This window comes from Zonotrichia albicollis, chromosome 1, assembly GCF_047830755.1.
Source record: "Zonotrichia albicollis isolate bZonAlb1 chromosome 1, bZonAlb1.hap1, whole genome shotgun sequence".
NCBI classification, from domain to species: domain Eukaryota; kingdom Metazoa; phylum Chordata; class Aves; order Passeriformes; family Passerellidae; genus Zonotrichia; species Zonotrichia albicollis.
The window spans coordinates 28,852,800-28,865,095 of NC_133819.1; the positions used below are offsets into that span (position 1 = coordinate 28,852,800).

General features: G+C 36.2%; 1 protein-coding gene across 9 annotated transcripts in view; it reads right to left on the reverse strand.

Annotated features, from left to right (window-relative positions):
* Positions 1–12,296, reverse strand: part of DGKB (diacylglycerol kinase beta) — a 389,837-nt gene that overhangs the window by 228,258 nt on the left and 149,283 nt on the right. For all 9 annotated transcript variants that reach the window (XM_074536770.1, XM_026798569.2, XM_005480832.4 and 6 more), the window contains 3 exons: positions 3,008–3,125; positions 198–286; positions 1–117 (listed from right to left, as the gene is read on the reverse strand). In XM_074536770.1, coding sequence (XP_074392871.1) covers positions 1–117; positions 198–286; positions 3,008–3,125 — 324 coding nt within the window. The remainder of the gene's footprint in view (positions 118–197; positions 287–3,007; positions 3,126–12,296) is intronic.

Here is a 12,296-nt window from a genome sequence, read left to right on the forward strand (position 1 = left end):
TGTAATCTGACACCAAACACAGTGAAGTCCAGTCAAGCCTTGGTAACACTTGATAGTTTTGTGACACTTATCACATTTTGTTGGACAGTTTCCTTCTACCCAAAAATGGTGCATTACCTGCAAAAGAAAAATGTGGATATACATAGAGTTACTAAATTAACAGGTACATGGCAGAGCTAATGCTACCCCAAACTTACATCAGTATTCTTTTTAGACTTCACATATGTTTTGATGCAAGATGCAGGAGCTCTGGAGACGCAGCGTTCATGGACTGTATACTTGCAAACTGAAAAAAAGAAAGACGTTATTAGATGTTGAGGCAATGGTGTTTCTCACTACATTTCTATGAAACAAATAACATTACCAGCATGTCATCTCTAAGTAATCAATCCAATCAGTCAATGAAAACTCAAACTAGACTGCTTTTTCCATGGAATACAAAAGGCCAATTAGAACAGGAAATATTATGCAAGTGAGAAATCCAAGAATGCACTATCATTGCATAACAGGAAATGCTTAATTAAATCAGACCTTACTAAATTTTTTCACAATAATTCCCAAATGACAAAAATATTAAAGACAAATTGGTGACTGCCAAGTGGTTTGTGTTATTTGCTAGTAGAAAAAAAACATACATTTTACCAACTATAGGCATGAGAGCAGCTGGCAAGCACAAAAATAAAAGCCAATGAATTTACGTTGTTTCTACCATTGATTTATAAATCAGAAATGGCTGATTAGTCCATTTTTTAATAGCAATTGTTTCCATGCATTCCATGTAATCACCATAACTTTGAGTCCTGTTTTACAAAGTACCAACTCCTGAGAAGCTTTTTTTTTTTCCCTAAGCCCTCCTACACTAGTTTTAGGTAACTGCTATCGCTGACCAGGTCTTTAAAGATCATGCTATCTGCATTTGGAAAACCTACAATGCAGGATACAATGCAAAGCTCTCCTGAGTTCAATGATACAATTGTGCCAAGATGAGGAAGTAATGCTACAGCTTATGCCTGCATTCAATAGAGTCAACTATTCAAAACTGAGAATGAATTTCTCCCTGCATGGTATATGTCTCAGGCTTTTGACCTCGAGAGCAATTAAGCACAAAGTACTTCTAAACACCTTGCTTGCACCTATTACACAAACCCAGTGGGAGGCTCAGCCATTAATCAGACAAACTGCAGGGAGTAACATTGTTGATTGGACCATGGAGGGATGGTGAGGACCCCTGTGGCTCCCCCCCTTTTTTTTTAACTCCCACACAATCTAAAATGCAAATAATGAAATCTATAGCAATGCTTTGAAAATATACTGGAGAAAAAGCTTAGCTAAATAAGGAAATAGTGGAATGGTTTTGCAAGTAGACTCAGGCTCTTGCTGCATGAAGTAATTGAAAGGAGCATGTTCTTCAGACACTGAGACCACTGTTCTCACAAAATAAATGGCTAGCACAATAATAAATACATTCTCAAAAGACACTGCAGCAGAAAAAAATTACAAGCCTTGCAAGGCTGGTCCTTTCAGGACAGGCAAGGTAACTGGTCTACCCATTTCTGGTAACTACTGAAGGTGATCTACACTATTTTCTAAACAGAACTCTCTTGGTCTTAGTTCTTCACAATAACAGTCTGACAAAAAAGAATATTAAAGCATGTAACATTTCAAAATCTAATAGTCAGATCAGTATGTGATATATATATTCCAGTTACTGTTATCAGCATTTAACAATGTCAAGTTGTTCAATTCCTATTTGTTTGAATTTTAATAAATGTATCTTTCCCATTTCATAGTATGGTGAATGAAATTATATTATGTGAAAATGCATACAAGAATTTACATCCAAATTATATTTCAGAGAAGTCTGTGGCCCCCAGAGGAGAGGAATGTTCAATTCAAACCCCTCATTCATTCAGACTAATCTTGAATTAAATCAATAGAACGGTACAGGCAGAAAGGTTCTCATCACCTGTGAGGGGCTATCTTTCATACCAAAAACAGTGAAAGGCAATTGCAGTAAGTTGCAGATTATTTTACCAAAAAGAAAAAAAAAAGGTGACTTGGTACTGTCATGAGAAGAATACAGCTGTGTACTAAAGTTCTTATTAATCTAATGGAGCCGGGCATAACATGAACCAACCACTGGAATCATCCACCAGACATCTTCAAATCAGAAAACAAGTCTTAAAAAAAGATCAATGACTGGAACATGACACAAAAGGAAGATATGGATCTTCCATTTCTGGAAACTTTCAAATGGAGATAAGGTACCTTTCAGCAAGCCTTGGTTTCTCAAAGACATGTTAAGAGGTGGTGAAGCACAGGTGATTAGGAAATGCATAGATACTGCAGTTTCAAAGAACTGAAACGTAGTAATGGCATCTAATAGCCTAATGAAAGTTAAATTAAATGCAGTAGCTTTTCTGTGCTCCTTTTCTTAAAATATATAATCAGTGAAATACATGGATTGAGATTTATGACTACAAAACCAGCAACTATACAAAACTTTAGAACTGTTACAGAAACTTGATTTCTGGAAACTGGAATTTTCACCTTCATCATTAACAAAACAATTCTGTGCAAAATTTCAATTAGAAACCACAGGACTTAGATCTTTGTCAAGTTGATACCTATGGTACAAAAATTAGTAAAAACAAAAGAGGAGTAACAAAAGTATAAAGTTAAAACCTAAGTCTGATACTCTCTAATAAAAAATAAAGCAGCAATAGCAGTAAAGAAAAAAAGGGCAATGGACTCCAAAGGGATCTAACAGTGATAACCCTTTGAAAGCAGAAAACTCCCTCAAACACCACATTTTACAGCCAAATCTCTTGAAAAACTAAAAGAACCATGGGCACTTAAGAAGAGAAGAGGAGGGGGAGACACTACTGTGGTGGCAATGATTTTGTAAGGGGATGCTATTAGTTCTTTGCTACACAGCAAGACCAACATTTCTAGGAACAGACATGCAAGCAAACGGACAAACGGACATGGAAATGCTCGTACTCACAAGAACAGCAGAGACCTTGCTTGCCCACTCCGATCAGCATGTTCAAACAAAGATTACAGTAGGCAGGCTTGTTGAAGTGTTTCAATCTCCATACATGCTGCCCATCATCTTTCACATTCTGCACAGGACATAAGAGAAACAGATTTCACTTAATAAAATAAACAGTGAAATATATAAGTGCCAATAAAAATTGGTGATTTACTCAAGAACATAAAAGACAAGCTGTTACTTCATTTAAGACTCGGCACCAGATCATAGCATAATTATTCTAAATACACAGGCAATGATATAATAAAAAAAATTCTTCAGAAGCTCATGGATATCCATGTGTTTCAAAAACAACTCAGAAAAAAATCCAGAAGGCTGCTGTCACCACTGCAACACAATGATATAAATACAACTAGGCTGATATTAAATTACAACTAGTATTAATTTTTTTCCCTAGAATTATCCTAAAATTATGGTGCTGTAGGTCAGAAGATAAAACTCCCCAAAACAAATAACAGAAAGGGTTTTCTAAAACCACACAAACATTCTTAATGACTGTCAGAATTAGTTACATATATCACATAAGTGAAACAGGAAAACCAACCATACCACATTGACTATTCCCAGCATTAAATTAAGATAATCTATACTGCCAATTATCTATCAAAACCCATGTATTTAAGGTAAGATTTACATCTTAGGCCTCTTCTCCAAGAGTTTTACATTTAAGGTAAATTTTTTCAGTCAGCTGTTGCACTATTCTCAAATCTTTCATGAATAAACTGATCAACTCACTGGCACTTACTACATAGGGGCCCACTGTAATTTACGTGAATCTCTAAAATATTATCAAATCATTCATTTTATGAAACTAAGCTTTCTGTTGGATGATTCTCCTCTTCCTTCTTCATGGAATCCTTCAGGGGCCTTTCTGTTTTTTGAAGGTTTAAAAAATTATGTGCAGTTGGTACAGACGCTAAATTAATCCTGTAAACTCCTGGCTTCTTGGCAATAGTGGCCATGAGGCTTTTTCCTTTCTAAAATCATCAGAGGTTTTGATTCTAAAAAAACCTAGATTAACCTAACACAATACCACCAGATTTTTTTAAAGAAACCCTAATTTCTCTTTTACCAAATATAACATCCAATGGAACACAGACAGTTAATGTCCATCAGCTGTTTCCTTGTGTATTGCTGAAACTGTATAGTCTTCTTGGTCATGTCATTGCCGAAAAGAAATTGCCATACAGCTAAAGCAAGTCACAGCAATCTCTGTTTCTCAGATACCACGTCAGCAGCTGGTTCTTACCCAGTTTCTGATTTCTCAAATCAAACTACTACTACTTGTCATCACGTATACACACGATTCCTGACTAGATTTTCAATAATATTATATTTTTCACTGACAAGAATAGTCAATGTACATTGGTGAGCATAAATGTTAATAAAAATTTAGCTTCGTCCTAAATTAGCGTAAACTGTATAAGTTAAGTCCTTCAAGAATCCACATTTCTCTGTTCTAGAATTAGAAGTTGATGCAAATCAAATACAATGAAGACTTCATCATCCTTGTGGGCAAAAAAGAAAAATCCTGAAGCAAAATCAGCACTCCAAGAAATTAAGAATGTTTGGCTCAAAGCTAGGTCTAAGCCAGAATATAACTTTGAAAATTTCCTACAAGTTACCTAGGAACAAAAAAACCTGAAGTCCATTAAAATGTACCTTTTTTCTCTAGTATATCAGGATCAGAGCATAAGTAATAGCTGCCCCAATATTACGAGCAGGAGTTCAAATGCCATCTCTGACAGCTGGGCAATGTCAGGGTCCCCTTTCTGCAGCAAAAGCACAGCAGATGCCTAATGTGGGATTCTCAGGCTGGCAAAGAGTGTGGAAGTTTTCCAATTTCCCCTGAAGAAGCAGAAATAGATTCTGCAGCTGTGAAGCACTAGAAGCCTGTCAAGCTCCTTCATGACTGGCAGCTGAAGAGGATGTATTCCATTAAACAGAGCTCTCTAACTTCTATTTTTCTTCTCATCTTACTATCATATTCCACACATTTTTGAATTATTGTTAAACTACAATATAGTATGTGAATTTCAAGCCTTCTGAAAGTAGGCAATTATTCATTAGACAGCAAAGACCATATAAATCCTTCTGAGGAAAAAACAGCAGACAATGTACACTTCAATTTTAACATCACTCAGGTCATCAACACATAAATCATAAACCACAAGCACTTAAAATGTAAGCTGACCAGCCCTACTTAGCAAAATGCTTGCTGTTTAGGAAAATTAACAGAAATTCAAACTTATGCATAAACTTCCTTCTCTTCCACATTAATTTTGTAGTACTTTTTCATTTTAATTTCATTTTTAAAGAATGACCATTATATGTGAATATGTCGCTTCTTATTTGAACAGAACATATGGTCTAACTTAGCTGGCATTTTCCTTATCAGAAAAACAAACAAGTCTTGATGTGGGTGTTCTGCCAATTAAAACACTTAGCTGTGTTACAGACTGCAACTGATGCAAATCCATTACATAAACACAATGCACTTTTGGAAAAGAGCAAATTAAATTTTTGCTCTTGTGCACTGCCAAAAATAAGCAATAAAGTCCTGCATATGATTATGTATGCACATAACTTTTTAAAACACTGCCAAGAGAAAAAAAAGAGACATAATATGAAACAAAGCCACCTCAATGCAAGTCTTTAAGTATGAATAAAATCCACAATTCTGACACATCAGTGCATTTACTGACATTAACTCGTTTTGCTTCCATATCCTGAGAAAGAGTTTAAAAACAGACATTAAGATCGCAAAGCAGGGCAGGTACAGTAAAAATCTCTTCCTCACTTCATTTTACACATCACTGAAAATCAAGCCTCCATATGTCATACCCAGACTTTTAAACATAATGACAATAGTAACATTTATTTTGTTAACAATGGTTCTCTTAACTCATGGTCCTGACCCTGCTACCATGGATTTGACTGCCAAAGCTACCTGACCTTAAAAAGCGTGTCAACCATAAAAGAGCCAACCTTAGAACTAGTGGAAAATTTTATGCTATCCGACTTTAGCTACACATCCCTAACCTAGTTTAATATTAACTTATGCCAGCTTTTTAGATATTTGTAGATATTGTATAATATATATGTAGATATCTGTGAATATTTAGATATGTGTAGAAGGTAAACAAAGAGATCTTCAAGATTCTAAGACTTAAAAGAAGTAATGAAATACCTGATAAATTTTGATCCCAGTAAACGTACCCTCTTAAAATAGCTACAGAGCATCTAAAATACCAGAATATTCAGTTTTTTTTCTATGAGAAGAGTTAGGAACAAGCATCCAAGTGAGAAGGATATCATGGAGAAGCTGTTATTCTTTCACTGATTTGTTTCCATTTATTTTAAAAATATTTGCTTGACTTGTTCAAGACAATTTTATTATTGATTTTTAAGTATTGTTCCATCAGTGGGAAGGTGAGAAGAGTTTCCATTAATCTATGCAGTAAACACAGATTAAAACAAATGTCATTACATTCTATACTCTTTGGTTGGCTCTTAGCAAACAATTGGTATCACGTTTTGCTTCGTTCAATTTGCTTTGGGAAGAAAGGATTTTAAGTCTGTTTTTGGTCAAGTGGAGAGGGAGTAATCTGACTCAAGGGACACACTGTTTGGGATGGTCACTCCTAATTTCTGAGATACTGTGTATGTGCACGTGTTTGAGAAATCAAAGCAAAAATCTTCTACAGCCTTCATCCCTTCACTCATCCAGAAACAGAAAAGGGAGCACAGGAGGGATAATTAAATGGTTTAAAAAAGCTTCATAAATAGCCACAGTATAGAGTTGCCCTGTCCAAAATCTATAACCGTCTGCCATCTGCAGAGACTTAGATGCTGCAGAAATCAAGTTGTAAATAAGGGTAAATCTGTATACCTGCGTGAAACACCATTTATTTTACACCCTATACACAGAAGAGGTTAGTTACTCCTTACTTTTCCCGGGTTTTTTTCAACCTGGAGGGAAAACAAAAGGGAAAGCGGGGCTGTGGTAAGGAAAGGCATTTGCGAAGTTGCCGCAGGGCAGCGCGGACAGGGCCGGGCCGAGCAGCGCCTCGGCTCCAGCCAGCGTGCCCTCCTCAGCGGGGACACCGCGCCCTCAGCGGGGACACCGCGCTCTCATCGGCAGGCACACCGCACCCTTCGCGGGACACCGTGCCCTCATCGGCGGGCACACCGCGCCCTCATCAGCGGGGACACGGCGGCCTCTACGGGCACACCGCACCCTCAGAGGGCACACCGCGCCCTCAGCGGGCCCTGACACCACAGCAGAGCGGCACAACAGCTCCTTCATCCCTCACGGGGACTCTGCTTCCAGCTGGGAACGAGCTGGCACAAAGGGAGCGAGCTACAGCTCAGGGGGCTCGAGTGTGCCGTCCGCCGGTATGGAAATAGCGCACAGTGCATCGGAACTTCGGCCTTCCAGAAAACTCAGACTTCAGAAAAGACTTACAGAAATGTCACTCAAGACAAAGAAAGGCTTGACTGTCTTTCTTCCTCGCTGAACAAAAGAAATTGAAGTCTATGAAACTGCCCAGGTGTTGAGGGGTCATTTCAAGCTCCGGCTTGAAGGAATTAATCACGGTGTAACAAATGTTTGCAGGTCTCTAGTTTGGTTCCATTTTAACATACAACTCAAGAAGCATGGCAACAAAAATGAAATATACACTGTAAGAAGCACTATTCCCAAGTGTGGACTCCCACTGAAACATTCTATCCCACATTTAATCAAAAGAGTTTAAAATTTCTTTTTCATTTTTTGAGTACAATTGCATAGTATTTGCTGTCTGAGGATCCAAAGGAAAATTTTAGGAGCATATCCTTATGCTTTAATTGAAATATAGTCTCAATTCAACACAAATGTTTGTCCCACCAAAATTTACCTTGATTTAAAAGGTGAACTGGGTTGGAAGTTACAATTAGTGATTTAAAAGAAATATATATTTGCTTCAATTCAAGTTATTGCTGACTTTATGCAGCATTTGCAGGTTTTAAACTTCTCTCTCACCTTAGGGCAGCTGTGTTCAGCAACTCTACAGTACCAGGTACAGTGCAACCGTGACATCTAGTGGCCAGTGGAGAGGGAATAAAATACTTCCCTAAAATACAGCATTTCTTTAAACACTAGCACTTCTGAACTTGCAGTTTCTACTTCCTTTTTATGCTACCACTGACAGCAGTAATCATTTGTTACAGGAAAAGTGAGACCAAATATCTGGCATGCAATTACTCTAATAGAGAAATCAAGTGCTTCTATCAAATCATGGTGGAATAATATTGTGCAACACCTACCAAAGAGCAGAGTACAATGCTTATGGCTGACAAAATCCATCATTAAGAAGCCTTTCGTGCACAGATTACAAAAGAAATTTTAAGTGATGCTAGGACAGTCAATGAGCTAACTCTTTACCTTCTCTTACAATGTTAATCTCTTTAAATTAATGCAGAAGCAAATAAAAATGTCAGAAACTTCAAAGGTTTCTACCGTGGAGAAGTAGAATAAATAGCCTAGTGTTCACTAATGTGCAAAAGAACACTTCCCAGAAGAATCAGGAGTACTGCAGGGGATGTCTCTGTCCAATTTCTGTTTGGGTGACATTTGCTGACATCTCCTTTCAGCTTGCTGACTGCTGATTTCTCAGCTTGACCAGTGGCAATATGTCAGCATGGCCTTTCTCAGCTAACCAACTATTAATAAAGCTCTCCACATTAAAGCTCTCCACATTAAGATGTAAAAAAAAATTTGGAAGGTTGATGAGGACTGTGAAAACTCCAGACTGAAGTGTGACACTCAGCAAAAAATAGCTCATATATTTATTACTAAAAATTAAACCACATAATTAACAATTTCCTACATAGATAACATTTTCTTTTTCTTCACGAAATTCTCGCTTTACATGAGAATTTACATGAACTGAAAAAACTAAACATCAGAGTAAGAATTACTCTGTCTTAGCAACAAGGATTTCAATAGATGTCATATAGAACACATTTAGACAGTGCTAATGAGAAAAAGGGTAGTCACCCAATTACAAATGGATTATACATGTGTAATACAGCCAAGAGCTTTTCTTCTGAAACAAATTGCCAAATAGTACATGTATCTATCTCAGAACCCTTACAGAAAAAGAACCAATTAAGCTCTTATTTAAGTTCCTTATCTTGTATCCAAATTGCTCATTTAGAATATCAACTACCTTCAAAAGCACCAAAAAATCAAATACATAATTTCTATCCTGGAACATTCTCAGACACAGAATTCTGTATTTCTAAAGTCTACCTTCATAAGAACTCCAAAATCAAATCTTAGGAGGAAACAGAACATAAAGTCCAGCAAACTAAAACAAACTGGATATTAAGGTTGATTTCCTAGGGAAATTAGACTTTTTAATGCTCTTTGTCCCATTATCTTCATCACTCTAAACTGCACCAGCAACTTTTAAATTAGTTTAGTAATCTCAAATAAATTTGAAGGGCACTATAAATTTCATGGAAGTCTGAAAATGTTGGGGAGGGGGGAAGCAGAGAGACAGAGAGAGAGAGATTGAGAAAAAGCAAAAGGGAAATGAGGCAGATTTCCTTGTTAATTCTCTGACTTGGTAACAGGTGGCTGGTAAATGCTTGTAGTTACAGCCTAACACTCTTGTCTCTCTCTGAAGGGGATTACTGATAAGGTCAGGGGGCAAAGGCCACAAACCTGTGACAGGTTAGGCTATCTCAACCCCACTGCTCATAAACACTGGCTTGTTTATTCCTCTATTTTTAAATCATATACTTCCATACTTCACTTGAATGCTCCTTATTTTTAAATCATTCTGACTAGCATCTAATCATCTACCACAGCATGAAATAAAAACTGATTGAAAGGCTTTAAATGTAGTATAGAACTTTTCCATTACATCTGACCTTTGTATAGAGCTATTATAGGAAACTAAGGATTAAGTACAAACAATGTAGCTCAATTCTGGAAGTACTATGAAAATCTGCAACTGAACTAAATTATCATAGTTTCACTGATATTAGCATATCAAATGAGACCAGCTGAAAATCTTCATACAAGCTCTATACAACAGTCAAGTACATTACAGTGTTAATGGACCCCAACCCAAAACAAATTAAATATTCCACTCATATCATCATTTATTTAAATAAACTATAATGACAGTTTTTTGTCACTGTCATACTGGACAAGCTCTGAATTGATGTCTTGGATTTAAAATTTTTGTCATCACGAGTTCAATACAGAAGGTGACAGAATAGTTTGGTTGTGGGTTCTTCGTGGGTATGGGTTTTGTTAGGGGTTTTTCGTGGTTTTGCTTTGGAATTGGGCGGGGACAGGTTTTTTCGTTGGGTTTTTTCCCTCTGATTTACAACATATGAAGATTACTTGGACGTGTCTAAACAGCATAATCCAGTAGGTTATGCCCCTTATTTTCACATACTAATCAGTTTGAGGAAAACCTTAAGATTTTAGCACTTTTGAATTTTATTAGTGAGTCCAAAAGATTATTATCTTATTTTTCATTACCATAACTAAGAGGAAGTAGATAGACACTCAGAAAGCAGAGTCCTGGGAAGCTAGGTTTGCAAAATCTAACAATGGCATGCAAAAAGAAATAAGAGCATCCCACTAATGGGATTGATGCAATGGAATGAAGAGCTTGGATAATACATTAGATGCTGCAAAACCATCAAAATCATGCTATCAGTTTACACTAAATAACAGACAGGCATTAGTATTGATTTCACTTTTCAATGTCCTAAAATACAATTTTATTCAACTATGAACAAATGGAAGTAGTGTATTTTTGCTGGTTTAATGCTGGTTTAATTTTGCTTTTCTCTACATATAATGTGATGGTTTAATAAGCAGTTTTAAACATAAAAAGGAAAATAGGAGCCCTTTTAAAAGGCAGCATCTTGTCCTAGTGAATCATTAGAAAATTACTAGCAAATCAGCTCACATATAGGTAATGGAGCTTACATAAACTATGCTTATTGATAATAAGACATTTTGCATGCTATTATAGTATTTCTTCCACGACTGCACATTTCTGTCTTTTAAATGCATCAAATACTAGGAATACTCTTGATGACAGAAACACTGACCCATGCCAATAACAGATTGTAGAACTCTGAGCACTATTTATGCATTCTTAGTATTTCCACAGTAAAGCTATGCACAGCACAATAAATATCTAAAAACTAGTAAAAATATTCAAAAGGATAAAATGCTTGAAAACACAGCTTCTTTCTAACAGCTTTTGCTTTAATATGAAAATAAACTCTACAGAATGATCTGCATTAATTTATGCCATAATTTAGGAGTTTCAAATTAGGAAATGTAGAGACTGAAAAATACTCCCAGAACACCTATGCTACCTGTGATGAAAGAAAAATCTGTACTGAAAATCACTATCAGTTATCTGCTATGATGCTTGTTTCAGAACATTTCCAGGCCTTTGTTTAGAGTAATTCTGTGGAAATAAAAGAATTCACCCTGATAAAGATCTGCTTTTTTATGACAGTAATTTAACATTTTTCTTACTCCATCTCACATATAGAATTAAGGAATTAGTACTACAGTGATCCAGACACATTGAAAGTTGTCTTCAATTCAGATATTTTACTTGTAATTTAATTAATCAGATTTTTCAAAACATATCTCTTTCATTCAATAAACTCATTTGATACATATTCCCCTACACAAAGTATCAATCTGAGCATTCTTCATGCAAATAAAATAGCATAGAACAAATAGAGCAGTCTAGATTGCACTAAATGGAGAAAATAAATATTATTTACAATTTTCAATATGTGAAAATTAGTTAAGAAAATAGATTAAAAAGAGATTAAAAGGCTTTCTTTCGAATAGCAGAAATGCAGTTGAAACCCATGCTTCATTAGAGGAGTTCAAAATTAGCTCAAGTATAGGACAGCAGGTGGCACTGACAACATGCCAACCTTGAAACAGCTGCATTGAACTGGTAGAAAATTGATCCTACTACATCTGTATTACCTTTAACGTGAGGTTGTAAATGCAGAGAACATAAGCTCATCTTTCACAATACTCTGTCTGTTGGTGTAAGCGTCCCCCTCGATATTGCTTCTTACTATACTTTACTAATGTAGTTACAGAGACAGATCTTCATAGGGATGTATTATGACAGAAGATGAGCAACCAATAATTGCTGCAGAATAAATTCCATCTGCACACATGAACTAA